Source organism: Canis lupus, chromosome 25, assembly GCF_011100685.1.
Source record: "Canis lupus familiaris isolate Mischka breed German Shepherd chromosome 25, alternate assembly UU_Cfam_GSD_1.0, whole genome shotgun sequence".
NCBI lineage: Eukaryota > Metazoa > Chordata > Mammalia > Carnivora > Canidae > Canis > Canis lupus.
Genome location: NC_049246.1, coordinates 44,682,400 through 44,698,370, shown reverse-complemented (window position 1 = coordinate 44,698,370; position 15,971 = coordinate 44,682,400). Strand labels below are relative to the sequence as shown.

The following is a 15,971-nucleotide window of genomic DNA, read 5'->3' as shown; positions in this document are numbered from 1 at the left end:
GACCGGCCCTGCCCCTCCTTGCTCTTGGCAGCGAGTCGTCCTCCACCCCGGGAAATGGGGCCACGCCCGAGGAGTGCCCGGCGCTGGCCGACAGCCCCACCACGCTCACCGAGGCCCTGCAGATGATCCACCCCATCCCCGCCGACTCCTGGAGAAACCTCATCGAACAAATAGGTGGGTGTCCCCGGCGGCGGCGGCGCTTCAGCGCGGACCCGGCGGTCCCCCTGCTCCCGAGGTCGTTGCGCTTCCGGGAGCACAGGTATCTGATGTGGCTAAGGAACGTTTTGGGACATATTTGGCTCGAAGTGGCTCCGTAGGTGAGACTGTCACATTTCAATAGTGATGCATAATTGGGCTGCTGCAAATGGATTTCTGTCCGGCTCTGGGAAGAGATGTAGCCGCCCAGCCCTCCGCTGGGGGAGGGCCCGCTGTCCCCTTGTCATCTCAGGGGTGAGGTGCTGCTGGGCCTTGCAGGAGACAGTGCTGCCCGGACCTGGCCTGGCAGGGGCCTGGGGGAAACCTGGAATGACATCAAAGCTTGAGAAAGGCTTCTGCAGAGACCCCTGCTCAGGAGGAGGAGGCCTGGGGGACTTTGCACAGTGGAAGGAAGGGCAAAGTAGAGAGGGGGGGCGGTCCCAGAGGCCCCTGGGTCAGGAAGGCAAGCCTGGTGGTTTCACCTGCTTTTCCAGGAACGAGGCCCCAGGTGTGGGGCACGGCCTGTGTGCGTCTGGCTTCTGCACAGCTGCAGCTAGAGTACGCTGTGAATGCAGAAAGTGGATGGAGAAGGCGTCCCAGGAAGGCGAGCACTTGGATTTTAGGAGTCAGAAATTGCTAATGACAGCAAACTAGTTCCCATCACCGTCACCAGGGTTGGCAGCAAATGGTTAACGTGGGTTTCCATCGTTTGGAAAATCGTACCGGCTGCTTAGAAAATGTTTTTTTGTTCTTTGGTGTTGTCAGAGCTGCAGTTTATTCGTTCAATTAAAATTCTAGGTTCAGAAATGTCCTCTCCTAAATACATCAGCATCGTTTTCTACCACCAGCGTTCAGGCAGCTGCGGGGTGTCTGGAGTGGCAGTGGAGCTTGTGTCGCCCCAGGAGACCCTGCCTTCAGGAGACTCCCGGGGCCGGCCCACTCTTCCCTGGGAAGGGTTTTTCCAGACTGATCCCTGAGAGGAGTCGAGCCCCTGGCACAGCTGAGGGGGTGGAGTGCACCCCGCGTGCTGGGAAGCTGCTGCTGACTCCAGGAATTTTGTCACCGCCAGGCCCCCTGGGTGTCAGGCTGGCTGGTGGCCGTGATAGTGGCAGGTTTTCCTCCTTATTTGCTGGGGTGATGGAGGGGGAGCCGATCTGAAAACAAAGAGGCCTCAACACCACCTCTTTCTCCCACCTCCCTGCCACACTCCCTGTCCCTTTGTAGTGAGGAAAACCAGCTCTGCCCTGGCAGACGCTGGAGAGACCTTGACTTCCACCCTCTCGAAAGGGATCTTCTGTGGCTAAAATCAGCGTCATAACTGGGAAGGACGTGGAGTGCAGGCGGAGAGCTCCATGCCTCCTCTCACAGAGGGCTAGGCTCTCGTCAGCAATCCCGGGCATGTGGAGACAGCTCTCCTGGAGGCAGCTGGTCCTGTTAGGCTAGTGGCACAGGCTTCAAGCTGAGAGCCAGGGGCCCTGAGCTCTGGTGCACACCCATGCTGGCCCTGGTTCCCCATGTGGCGAAGCATAGGGACTGACGTGGAGTCTTTTCTCCCCCCTCCAGTAAGTGCTGGTGTAACTGGTGAATATCTTTTTCCGGCTCCTGGGCTGGATCCATAGTAGTGGCTCACCAGCTGTGATGGATGGATGGCAGCACGAGCTGTCAGCACCTTCTCACTTCCCTCGTTGTGGACGTGGGGCCTGTGCTAAGCAGAGTCCTACAACAGCCCCACCTGCTTTCAGCTCTAGGAACGAAGTGAAGCCTTTGCCAGGTTATCAGGAAAGGACTGATTCCGCAAGTCACAGTAGAATTAAGCGGGGAGGAAAGTGGAAACCATGTATGGGCATTTTGTAGACGGCTGTGGTAGGTCCTGCAGTGCCTCCCACTGAGGCCGGAACAGAGTTCCTCCAGGATTGTGCACGACACGGCACACAACCGTCGTTACAGATCACAAACCCTGCATGTGGCCACTGTCGTTGTCTCTGAGCTAATAAATGCTTGACGCATACAAGGTGCTCACTAAAAAATAAATGAACCCCCCGCCCCTTAGAAGCTTGTATTTGAATGATTCAAAGAAAAAAAAAAAAAACAATTCTCTTTAGAAAGTGAGATTTTGAATGACTCCAGGGCTTTGGCAAGAGGAGCCAGGAATTTACCCCTTTTGCAGGGCAGCACAGCCAGCCTGGTACAAAACATTTTAAGTGGGAAAGATGGGAACTGGGTCTTGTATATCTGCATAAATATACTATACCAGGTGCAAGATTTTACTGGTAAAAGTTAATTTTCATATAAAGTTGTGCTTGCTGAATGTATAAAATATGAGATAGGAAAACATATTAATAGAACAATGAGTATAGACATTTAATTAGTTAACATGTAGCTCCTCAGGTAAGACTACACTATTAATCTGAATTTTAAGACCAATAAAAATAAACGGGCTATGAAAAATGGTTACACAGTGTGTCAGATAACTCTTTGTAGTCACAGTAATTCCAGGAAAACTGGTGTTTAAATTCATATTCTAAATTCTTCAGAAAGAGGTATTCGGAAACTACTTGTCTTGGGAGTCTTTGGCTAAAAGTAACAGAATGTCCAGCCAAAAAAAAAAAAAAAAGAGAGAGAGAGAGAGAGAGAGAGCTTAAACAATGGCAGTATTTTTTTTTCATTCAGAGGTAGAAAATTCTGGAATTGGTTTAATCAGCCAAGCAGTTACCCACCAGCTCCTTTCCCTCCATCATTCTCAGCATTTGCACTTCATGTCACAAAATGGCTGCCACAGCTCCAGGCATCACAGACAGACACATGTAAAAGCAAAAAAAGAAAAGTTTTTCTTTAAGTGTCTCCTGAGGAGGGACGTCTTTTGGGGAAGCCCCCTCTCTCTCTCTTTTTTTAAGTAGGCTTCACAGTGGGGCTCGAACTCATAATCCTGAGATCAAGACCTGAGCTAAGATCAAGAACCAGATGCTTAACCGACTGGAAAGCACTTCTGAAAGATGTAAAATGTCCCCTTACTCTCCTTAGCCAGGCTGTGTCATGTTCATGCCTAGACCCACCACTGGCAAGAAGGAGGGAAATATCACTGTAGGGTTTGGTTTTCTTTTTCCCCCAAGCGCTTTTGTTAAATTTATTTCCTGGCTTTTGGTAAAGACGTGAGCAATGTGTACACTTTGAACCTAGAGATTAGGGCTGAGTGCTTTCTGTAGAGTTATAGGGCAGACGAGGCCAGATTTTAAGGGAAATTTACATTGGAGGTGGACATTTATTTCTAATCTTAAGCCTAATTTCTGTGATTTTTCTCTTGTGAAGGGAGTCCCTAAGGCCAGCCGTTATGCTACTGAGAGCTCTCATTATACTTGAGAGCTCTCTAAAGAATATTTTCTTTTTTGTTTGTTTTGTTTTTTTAGAGAAAGTTTTTATTTTTAAAAAAATTTTTAAAAATTCTGATTAGCATACAGTGTAAATATTAGTTGCAGGTGTACAACATAGTGTCACAGTGGGTTTTGGTCAGCCAACATTTTCCCACTTCCCCGAGCGCGGAATGGGTCAGCACCCAAACAAAACCCCTCCCCTGCCAGCTGGGAACACGGGGTGTGAGGGGATAGAGGAGAGGCAGCCAACAGTGTCTACCACAATGTGATTTCAGAATTAATATTTTCAACCCAGCTACCCACAATGCTGATATTTTTGTCTCTTTTCACCATATGTATCACACTGAGATGCTGGAGATAGTAGTTATCCATGATGTGCCGACGATAGCATGTATAAGACATATTTTTGAACCTTCAAAAAGATGCCAAATTGGTTAGATGCTTCGGTGAGGCTTAGAAACTGCATTTTTGTTTCTAAAGTAGGCTCCACACCCGGTATGGGGCTTGAACTCGCGACCCTGAGATCAAGACTCGGATGCTCTGCAGACTGAGCCACCCAGGCGCCCTCAAAGCCGCTTTTTGAAAAGGTGTCCGATTCAGTGACTGTTTGAGTACCTGCTAGGTGGGAGGCTCATTCACATTTTGAAAATCGAATCCAAGTCAACTCGAGGAAACTTGGTTTCGTTTAAACCCCTGTAAACACCGCGCGCCAGAATCACGGGAGACGAGTCGGTTCAAAGCGCAACAGTTAGGTCTCAGGCTCCCGACTGAACCCGGTTACGCAGTGACGTGAAGGAGATCTTCAGTCTTCATAGATCTTCAGTCCGGATTACATTTAACAGAGACTCGGGGCTTTTCTTCCTTCCTTTGTCAGATCACCTTCATTTATATTCTGCTGGAATGGAGCTCGGCAAAATCACAGCATCTTAATTTTTTAAAGTAAATGCTCCGCTTACCGTAGAGGCTTCGTAATCCGGCGTTACGGAGCATGGGAGGCGAGCTCAGGAGTCCCACGGGGCGGACTTACTGGGTTTCCGTGTATGAATATAATTTACCCAGCCGCGTTCAGGACTTCAAAGTTAGTCTGCTCTCCTTCCTTCCTTTGTTTCCTGTTTAGATATATTTAACTATTAGATAAGAAAGGAATAATAGGGTTTGTACTGCATCCTAAGAGAAAGTGCTTTACAAGTGGTACGTTTATCCCAATTAGAATTCTCCTGGGAAAATCATCTTTGTTTTATAGGTGGACTATCAAGGGGCCCCTGACTGCAGGCCGGACCGGAATGTTCGGCTGGCTGCCTCCCGGCCCTCCCCACCTGGATGCCCCTCAGGTGCACCTGGATCTCTCCGCTGCCCCCCATCCCTCAGCTGTACCCTCCTCCTGGGCTCCTTGTCTCCTTGACTGGGGCCACCAGACCCTGTTGCCATGCTGGTCACCTGGCTCTCACTCGTGACCCAGCACCAGGCAGACACCAGGACCCGTCTTGTGCCTTAATACTGTTTCCTGAACCAGGCACGTGGCTCCATCCCGCACCACCACATGCAGTTTGGGCCTCCGTCATCACCCCCTTGGGGAATTAACACAGCATCTCTCTTCCTCTCCACACTCATCCGAAGATGGAGACCGGAGCTGCTTGCTTGGGGCCTCTTTCTTGCCCACGGGATACTTTGCCGCCTCCATGGCATGGCCGGCAGACATGACCTTAGGGGCCTGACCCCCTCTCCACCCAGTCCCCACCTCCCCTCCTTCTGGGCCGAGACCCCCTCCCCCCTTCCTCCCACCTTGTCCCTGAAGCTTTTCTGCTGGGAAGAGACAGTCCCTCCACCTGGCAGCCAGGATGTCTGAAATCAGGGTTTTCCCTCCAGAGATGCTACATTTGTACTGATTCATATGTACCCCCAAATCTCCTTGGAGACTTAAAATGCATTTATTTTAAGTACAATTGGTCAGGGAAGTAAGCCTGAAACTGTAAAAGCAAAAAAAAAAAAAAAAAAAAAAAAAAAGATTGTTCCCCTTTTGAATCCTAAGGCTGATGAAATATCAGTTTCTCCTTCAAAATGAGAATCTACAACTATTCCCATTTCACAAATGAACACGCTCAAGTTTTAATATTGAAGCACTTAAGGCTAGGGAAAGCATCCTGTTGGGATGTTGAAACATAATTGGGGCATTTCCATCAACTGTGCCCCTTGGTTATCAACACATCAAGTTCTAGACTCGAGCTGTCTGCCAAGTATGTGTGGGGAAAGCCACATATTTGTGTGACCAGATTTTTAATGTGTTCAGGGATCTCTTTATTTTTTTGGGGGGGGGAAAATCTTCCATATGCCGATCATCCCCAAGAAATGAAGACGGTGGCAGTTCCTTGGGCCGGGGAGAGCCCTCTGGGGAGGAAGGCTTTCCTTCCGTTCTCCTAGGCACCGCCCCTGCCCTCGGTGAGAGTACCACGTCTTGACCTAGTGATTTGGAAAGCCGTGCCTCTGAAATCTGTCCCTTTTTCTTCAAATCAAATTTGATTTTGTTTTGATTTCAGGGCTCCTGTATCAGGAATACCGAGATAAATCCACGCTCCAAGAAATTGAAACCAGGAGGCAGCAGGATGCAGAGATACACACCAATGCCCATGGCTCCCCGGCCAGCGAGGAGACCCCAGAAGAGGAGGAGGACGAGGAGGAGGAGGAGGACGAGCCGGCAAGCCCGCCCGAGAGGAAGGCTCTGCCCCAGATCTGCCTCCTCAGTAACCCCCACTCGAGATTTAACCTCTGGCAGGACCTGCCCGAGATCCAGAGCAGCGGGGTGCTGGAAATCCTCCAGCCCGAGGAGATCAAGCTGCAGGAGGTAAAGGGCTGCCCAGGGGTGGGAGCTCCGTGCAGAACGGACAGGTGGTTCCATGCACTTGGGGAGGCCTCCTCCGTGAGGGGTCCCCCTGCCCCGCGGGCTCACCAGAACGCTTCCTGGTGGGTTTAGCCATCCAGAACATGCAGGGAAATGCATGTTGTTTCACAGGCACCAAAAACAAAACAGAACAAACAAACCAGCCTCGTTTGCTTCTAGGAGAGCTCAGCCCAGTGCTGGGCGTGCGCAGCGGAGCTGTTTCATCGGGGAGCAAGGTGGCATCCTTTGGGTGCCTGAGGTTGTCGGGTGTTCCCGGGGCGCACGGGAGGGAGCTCGGGGGCCATCTGTGGCCCACTTCCACCGCTTTGCTCCGGAGGCCCTTGAACCCAAGGGTGAGCAGACCGGTGCGGAAATCCAGGGCCTTCCTGTCCTGCTGCACCACATAGATGGTCCAGGCACACCTTGCACATCAGCTAGGCTGAGGCAAAAGCGCCAGGCGGCCTAAGGGTTTATTGCTGGCAGGGAGGGAGGATCCACGAAGGAGTCACAGTAACGGAAGTGCGTAGCTGGGACATCGGCGTGTTCCTTCCAGTTGGGCAAAGATCACTCGGGAGTAGAGAGAAAGCCCGCGATCTAGAGATGGGAGCACAGTGATCAGCAGTAAGGGGAGAGGACGGTGGGGAGGGACGTGCAGTGTGTGGTCACCACGAGATTTCAAAAGTGGCGAGAGAGGGGGAAAGGAGGAGATTGGGTTCAGTCCACAGTCCTCCTCTCTGTGCTGTACCCGCACGCCCCTCCAGCCTGTCCTGGAACTGGTTCTAGCCCCGGGTGCCCTGCCCTCCCCGTCCCTCCTGCCCTGGAGTCCGCGGAAACATTTGCTCCTCTCGTTTATTTAAAAGACAAAAGTAACCTATGTGCACCGCTCGTGACTGACCGCTCGTGACCGACTGCTCATGACCAGGCTGCGCCTGCTGGGGGAAGACATGGGGAGGCTTGGTTTGTGCACAGCCACCTGGCAGGATTGAGAGGGATCCACCCAGGCCCTTGGGACTTGTGAGCAGGGATCCGGAAAGGGCTGCGTCAGGAGTGTTTAATGAAACACCTGATGTAAATCCTGTGTAGTCACCTGTTCCTGATGTGGCTTCTCCTAGTTTTGCACAAAAACCCCGGAGGAGACATAAAGAAGCCACTTGCCCCACCCCCCCCCCACCCCCCGGCCACTGGAAAAGAAGATGCACGTGGGGGTGTGTGTGGATAGATATGTCCCCTGGGGCAGGGGGAGCCCTACTCAGAGAAGCAACCACATGGAAGGTGCCAGAACACATGGAGAAATCCCCCTGCAGTTGTCCATCCCTCCTACCTCAGGATCCCCTGGCCACAGACAGGGCCACTGCTCCTAACTTTGACTTTCATATGGAAGGAATTCTATAATACTATTTTGTCTTCAGCTTCTTTCACACAGTATCACCACCACGGGGCCTTTTTCTTTAGTCCCCAGAACAAATACCAGTTTCTGGGGAAATACTTCTTTTTTACCTTGATAACTAGAGAAGTAAAGATTTTAAGTCCTTTGGAAAGCTTAGAGATAAACCCTAGTAGAACTTAAAACATGGTATAAGCCTTCTACGACATAAGCAAAGCTCAAAGCAGAGAGAGCAGGGCCTTTGTACTAAAAGAGCAAACAGTTAAAAAGCCCCCCCCCGCCAATAGCATAAAATAAGGCAGCAGAGTCCATAGCAAATGTTATCCGTTATAATGAGCGTAAATTGCTTAAATCCTCCATGGAAAGACAGAAATCCCCCAACTGATTAGAAATCTAGACCCGTTATATCGTGGGACAGAGTGGAATCTGGGATGAATTAACAAAGGGAACGACGAGTCCTTTGTATGGAGAAAGGTATCCTGGACATTGATAAAAGGTATCACTCTATTTTTTAAATGTTTTAAAAGTAAAGAAGCTACTCATTTATAGATTTTCATCATTTAAAAACTGCAGTGCCAACGTGTACGGGCCTTGTCTGGCTCCTGGCTTCTCACCCGAGGACCCACCGTGTCTATTTTCTCTCTCCTCATAGAGGATGGACCTAAGACACCATCTGGTTTGGGGGTTCAGACATTTAGGAAGACTCTTACATGCAAAATCCTTACAGACTTTTTTGAGGCTCCCCCCTTCCATTTACATTTGTTTTATCTAACAGCCGTTTGATTTTGATTTTGGTTTTTAGCGACTTAGAAACTGCAGCTTAGTTTTCATGAAGACAACTCCCTGTGCCCTGACGCTGCTGGCTTGAATCAGAGCAAAGACCGCCACAAGGGGCTCGCAGGTGGGGAGAGAAGCATGCAGGTGGCCTGGCGCAGGTGGCCTGGCACAGGTGGCCTGGAGAGCAGCCTGCTGCCCAGAGCGCTCAGCACATCCCGCACAGCTTTGCAGGGAAGCCGAGCCATTGACTCAGCAAGTGGCCACATGGAGCTTGATTGGGAGGCGCTTGAGTGAGCTGGTGGGAGACTGTGGCTGGTCAGGGTAGTGCAGTTTAAACGGTGGTGGACCGGGATGTCCCCGTGGGTGGTGCGTCCAACTCTCGGTTTCGGCTCAAGTCATGATCTCAGGGTCATGAGATCGAGCCCCACGTGGGGCTCCACGCTCAGGGTGGCATCTACTTGAGCTTCTCTCTCCGCCCCTCCTGCTTGTGTGTGAGTGCTCTCTCTCTCAAATAAATAAATCTTTAGAAAAATAAAATTAAATAAATTAAATGGGGTGGATACAGCCATGTTGCCATTCAAAAAGGCAGGACAAATTTGATAATACTCCAAGGATGTGAAGGGAGGCCATTTTCACGTAGCCCCTGAGCCTGGTTAGCAGACTTCTTGATCTCTGCTCCCATCTGCCCATCTGTTGGATGAAAAATCGTATCTTGCTTTTAACCTATCTATCCTTGATGACTTGCAAATTGGGCATATTTTCACATGTGTATTAGCTGTTTCCATTTCTCTGTCTATGAATTGCCTGTTCTTATCCTTTGCCCTTCTTTCTATTGGGTAGTTTATATTTATTTCTCTTCCTGATGGATGGCAGCTTTTTATACATTCTGGGTTTTACATTTTTTAAATATGTTTAAAATGTTTTCTTCTGTGTAGTAGGAGAAGTGATGTAGCATGAGTTTGGATCCCAGTTCTGATACTTCTTAGCTGTGTGACCTTGGGCAAGTACTTAACCTCTCTATGCTCTTGTTTCCTTATCTGTAAAACTGGGATAATCCTAGTACCTGCATCACAGGGTTGTGAAGATAAATGAGTTAACAAGGTAAAGAGCTGGACACACTGACATCAATTGAGCATTTAAGTGCCGCCTTGCTTTGTGGTGTCTCTTTTCACATGAAAATATCTCATCGGTTTTATAGAAAACCTGCCAGTCTCTTTCTCTTTTTTTAAAACCTGGTCTTCTGGACGTTATGTCTATGATTAGGAAGGCCATTCCTAAGAGGTTCACTTTACAATGAAAAGGTAATATTGCCAACTATTATGAGATGGCAGCCAGATAGAGTGGAATCTGTCAGAAACATGAGCAGAAGTTGCCGTACACGCTACACTATTTCTGTAGGAGTGGGACATAACATGGATATAAGCAATCTGAAAAAAAGTAATGCAGTGAACTCGAATACTTTTACTGAACTTTGTAGTCGTGGCAGCTGTGTTGCCCAATGCAGGAGCCACTGGCCACTGGTAGCTACTGAACACTTAATGTGGCTAATCCTAATGGAAACATGGTAAATGTAGAAAATACACACCAAATTTTGAGGTCTTAGTACAAATGAAAAGAAAGCAAAGGTACCATATTAATAATTTTTATATTACATGCTGACACCATATTCTGGATATGTTAGATTAAATAAACTATATTAAAATTTTCCTGTTTCTTTACCTTTTTGAATGGCTACTAAATGGTTACTAAGAAATTTAAAATTGTGTGAGACATATATTTCACAGAAATATATGCTTGAGAGAAGCAATCTTCTATTTCCCAGTATCCATAAATACCACTGAGAAGTGGTCATATATTAAGCCACAAGAAAAAGTTCAATAAATATTTACTAAAATTATAGGGATCCCTGGGTGGCGCAGCAGTTTGGCGCCTGCCTTTGGCCCAGGGCGCGATCCTGGAGACCCGGGATCGAATCCCACGTCGGGCTCCCGGTGCATGGAGCCTGCTTCTCTCTCTCTCTCTCTCTCTCTCTCTCTCTCTCTGTGTGTGTGACTATCATAAATAAATAAAAAATTTAAAAAAAATAAATAAAATTATATAGGTCATAATCTCTCACTAGGGTGCAGTGAAACAAGAAAATAAATTTGAACAATGTAAAAACCTCAAATCAGAAATGTTTAAAATGCTCCTAACCTTTGAGATAAGAAAATCAATCTTATATTTATAGATTACTTCAAGGATAATGAGGAAGATGCTACATTTTAAAAATATGGAATACTGCCAAAGCTGAATTTGAAGATTTTATTGATTTATTTGACACAGAGAGAGAAAGAGAGAGAGAGGGAGAGGGAGAGAAAGCGAGCACAAGTAGGGTGAAGAGCAGAGGGAGAGGGAGAAGCAGACTCCTCGCTGAGCAGGGAGCCCTGAGGGTGGGGTGGGCATGATCCCAGGATCATCCCAGGATCATGACCTGAGCCCAAGGCAGATGCTTAACCAACTAAGCCACCCAGGTGCCCCCAAAGCTGCATTTGAATAAAAATTCACAACCTTACATGCTTTAATTGTTAAATAAGGAATAAATAAAAAATTAAGCGAGCTAAGATGTTAGCTTGAGACATTCAGGGGGAAACACACACACACACACACACACACACACACACACAGTCCAAAGGAAAGCAGATAGGGTAGAGATCAATAGATCCTGCGTAAAAGTCGCGATGAGATGAAGGACTTTCTAGGAAAATATAAGCTACCAAAAATTGACTCAAAAATAAAAATTTCTTAAACACCAAAATATACCAGGTAACCAAAAGAAATCTACAAAAGAGATGTTGCCCCCAGATGACTGAGTTGGGCCAAGTGGTCAAAGCACAAAGAGCCCCTGTCACTTGGAGTAGTCTAGAACACTGCTGTCCAGCAGAATTTTCTGCAGCGTTGGAGATGTTCTACATTTGCATCTCCCAAAGTCACCAGCCACGTGTGACAATCAAGCATTTTGTAGTATGGCTGCTGCCACTGAGGGACAGAATGGTTAATTCTATGTAATTTAAACTAACTTCCATTTTGAGAGCCATGGGTTGCTACTATATTGGTCAGGAAAGATCTAGAGCAGGGATCGTCCCTTCTTAAAGGACCAGATAGTAAATATTTTAGGTTTTGTGGGCCATACAGCCTTTAAGAACCGCTCGGCTGTCCATGGTAATGTCATAGCCGCTAATAGCATGTGAAGGGATAGACATTCCAGTTAAACTTCTTTCACGGTTATAGTTGGCCAAAAAACTGTGGGCTATGGTTTGCTGACCCATGGTCCAGAGCATGGAAAAGAGGGAAATACACAAATCATTTGGTTGAAGGTATTCTAACCAAATCTGATCAGTAGCACACACACACTTTTTTTTTTTTTTTAAAGATTTACTTATTCATGAGAGACACAGAGAAGCGCAGAGACATAGGCAGAAGGAAAAGCAGGCTCCCCGAGGTGAGCCTGATATGGGACTCCATCCCAGGAACCTGGGATCACGACCTGAACCCAAGGCAGATGCGCAATGACTGAGCCACTGAGGCATCCCTGTAGTACACACACACATTAAAACAAAATCCACCTCATTAAACACTCAGCACTCCTTTCTCTCTGTAATCAGTGGGACCAGGAGACATGAAAAAAGTCAGGATATTGAAGAGTTGAGTGTTGTGAACCAACTGGAACTAATAGCATTTCTAGGACACTCCACTCAACACCTAGCAGAGCGCGCATTATTTTTCAAGTGCACACAGAGCATTCACCAAGGCAGACCATACCACACTTTCACAAATTGAAAAGAATTCAAATCATACAAAGTATGTTCTGTAATTGTAATAGAATTAAAATAAAAATCAGTGACCTAAAGGTAACAGGAAAATCTCCAAACACTTAGAAATCGAGGGGCATGTTTCTAAGTAATCCCTGAGTCAAAGAGAAAGTCCACAGGGAAGCTGGAAATAAACTGCCCCTATTCACAGAGGACATGATGATTGTCTATATAAAAAAATCTCAAGAAATCTACCCAAAAAAACCCTCTTAAAAATAATAATAATAATACACACTAGCTTAAAAAACTTAAAATACAATACCAAGTGCTGGTGTGGTTGTGGAACAATTAGAATTCATGTACCTGGCTGGTGGGAGTACAAAATGGTTTGGCTGCTCTGAAAAAGAGTTGGTGGTTTCTTACAAGTGACACAGACCACATACAGCCCGGAGGTCCCAGTTGTGGGTGTTTACCTAGGGCAGCGTCTCAAAAGCGACAGGATGACATCTGGGGTTGGATCATTCTTTGTCAGAGGGGTGGCTCTCCTGTGCGTTGTAAGAGGTCCTTGCTACTAGATGCCAGTAAAATCCTACCCCCAGTTGTCACAACCAAAAATGAATCGAGACCTAGCTGAAGGTCCCCTGGGAAGCAAAAGTAGTTCATGGTTGAGAACTACTGCCCTATAGAAATAAAAACTTAGGTTTACACAAAAACCTGCAGGTGAATGTTTATAGTAGCTCGATTAATAATAGCCAAACACAGGGCACAAACCAAATATCCTTTAACAGATAAACTCTGGAAAGTCTGTACGATGGCGTGCTTAGTCCTAAAAAGAAGATCTATTGCTATACACCAGCTAGGTGAATGCAAAGGCATGTTGCTGAGTGAAGGAAATCAGGGAGGTTACACACCATGTCATTCCATCTGTAGGACACGCTGAACGAGACAAAGCTGCAGTGACAGAGGCCCGATCAGTGGTCATCGCCAGGGATGAGGGCGGGGAGGGTGTGACCAGAACAGGAGAGCACAGGGGGCTTTTTCAGAGTAATGGAACCCTGTGTGTCCTGGTTATGGTGTTGGTTACAAGAATCTTATACCTGTGTTAAAATTCTTAGAACTGTGCATCAAAAGTCAATTTTACCACATACTAATTTAAAAACTAAAACATAAAAGAGGGGAAAGAGGAAAAGAAACAGATTGAATGTCCTCATTCTGTTCAATCCAACAAAAGAAGCACTGCCCCCCCGCCCGCCCCAACCCCCAAAACAAAACCTAGATCTGTCTTACTGTGAATTAAAGCAAAAATTTACATGAAACATAAGAAAATCAAATCTGGAGATACATTAAAAGAATAACATACATTGAGGGGGCACCTGGGTGGCTCAGTTGGTTAAGTGTCTGCCTTCAGCTCAGGTCAAGATCTTGAGGTCCTGGGATCAAGCCCCATGTCAGGCTCCCTTGTCCCCTGGGAATGGGCTTGTCACATCCAGTGTCACCTCCTAGGACAAGCCCCTCCTGACCCCCCTGGCCAGAGCTTCATCCCATGAAACTGAGTCCTGTGAGGGCAGCGCCCCTGAGTGGGGAATCCGCTTCTCCCTCTCCCTCTGCCCACGCCTTTGTGCGCACACATACTCTCTCTCTCTCTCCCAAATAAATAAATTTAAATCTTTAAAAAAGAAAAAAGAATAACATATATTGAACACATATGCATGAATGCAAAGATGGTATGAAGTTTGGGGCCAGAATGTATCCTATCAATAGGCCAGAGAAGAATACCCTGACCTTCAAAGACGTTGAAAAGGGAAATAGGACATTTATTTCCATTTAAACAAAACTCAGGATAGTTTTGGAAATTTATAAAGACCATCGTAGGTCTATATCCAAGATCACATTTAATGAAGAATTGTTGTTGGTGGCGATCAAGGCAAGACAGTGAAGCTTGCTAACACCAGTGTTGCTCTGGAAGTTCTAGCGAGTCCAGCAAAACAAGGAAAGAAATAAGAGATAAAGCATAAGCAAGGACAGTCAAAGCCACCCTTACCTGCCGATGATGGCTGCCTACTTAAAAATCCTGAGGGAATCAAAAGCACTGGATCCTTATTAGGCATTTCAGGGAAATGGCTGATTCTAAGATAAATATCCAAAACTTAGTTGTCTTTGTATGTGTGAGCAAAACTCAGGTCTCGATCAATTAGAAAAAGATGAGTATCCCAAAGAAAAATGGACAGAACAATTCCCAGGAAAATTGCAAGTGGCCGGTGATTAAATTTAAAGGGTGGGAGGGGAGAAATCAAACTCACTGGTTTAATCAAAGAAGTCCAAGTTAAAACAACATTGAGGCATTTCAAATGGCAGAGACTTTAAAATATAAATATATTTAAAACCTGGTGTTGGGCAGATTTTTCAATGAGTACTCTCAAACACACTGATAGGGAGAAAACAGCAATGTGTGTACCAGACCCTTACAAGGGTATGTTTGCACACTGTCTAGTGTTACCATTCCTAGAAATTTATCTTGAAAAATAATCAGAAATATGCACAAATACTTGTTTATAAGGATGTTGATTCCAGCAAAAATTAGGGGAAGAATGGGAGGAAGAACCCAAAATGCCCAATGATAGGGGAACTACTTAGTAAGACAGTGTACACAGGGAAAACATGTAAAATATATATATATTTTCAAAGAATGAACAAGGTGAATATTTATGACACATTAAGTTTTTAAAGGGCAGGATAGAGGGGCACCTGGATGCACTCTTGGTTTCTGCTCAGGTCTCGATTTCAGGGTTGTAGGATCCAGCTCTGTGGTGGTGGGCTCTGTGCTACACAGTCTACTTCTCCCTCTCCCTCCTCCTCTGCCCTTCTCCCTGCTTGTGCTTCTCTCTCTCTCTCTCTCTCTCTCTGTCTCTCTCTAATAAATAAAACCTTTTTTTAAAAAAAATTAAAAGATAGGGACACCTGGGTGGCTCAGTGGTTGAGCATCTACCTTTGGCTCAGGTCGTGGTCCCAGGGTCTTGGGATCAAGTCCCACATCGGGTTCCCTGCAGGGACCCTGCTTCTCCCTCTGTCTGTGTCTCTGCCTCTCTCTGTGTCTCTCATGAATAAATAAATACAATCTTTTTAAAAAATTAAAAGATAAAGGCGGGATAAAGCATTCCATCTATAGTAGAATTGGCATGGAAAAATAGATTTAATAAATGACATTTTCATCATTTCTAATAGATCCAGTAAAGATATTTAAATAACTAGGATGACCTAACAATAAATACAGTCACATGCAGTAGAAAATCACAGGGGCACACAGGCCATGTGTCTTGCTCTGAGACTTTATGGTCTGACTTTTATTTTTTTTTAAGATTTTATTTGTTTGTTTTAGGGAGAGAGTGAGCAGTGGGAGGAACAGAGGGGGAGGGGGAGGGAGAAAATCTCAAGCAGACTCCATGCTGAGCACGGAGCCCCACGTGGGGCTCCATCCCACGACCCTGAGATCATGACCTGAGCCGAAATCAAGAGTCAGATGCTTAACCGACTGAGCCACCCAGATGCCCCTGGTCTGACTTTTCATATTTATTTTAAAAAGCTTA

General features: G+C 46.6%; 1 protein-coding gene across 1 annotated transcript in view; it reads left to right on the top strand.

Moving 5' to 3' along the window:
* Positions 1 to 15,971, top strand: part of NGEF (neuronal guanine nucleotide exchange factor) — a 39,277-nt gene that overhangs the window by 649 nt on the left and 22,657 nt on the right. The window contains exons 2-3 of the mRNA XM_038574217.1: positions 32 to 174; positions 6,098 to 6,402. Of these exons, the coding sequence (XP_038430145.1) occupies positions 32 to 174; positions 6,098 to 6,402 (448 nt within the window). The remainder of the gene's footprint in view (positions 1 to 31; positions 175 to 6,097; positions 6,403 to 15,971) is intronic.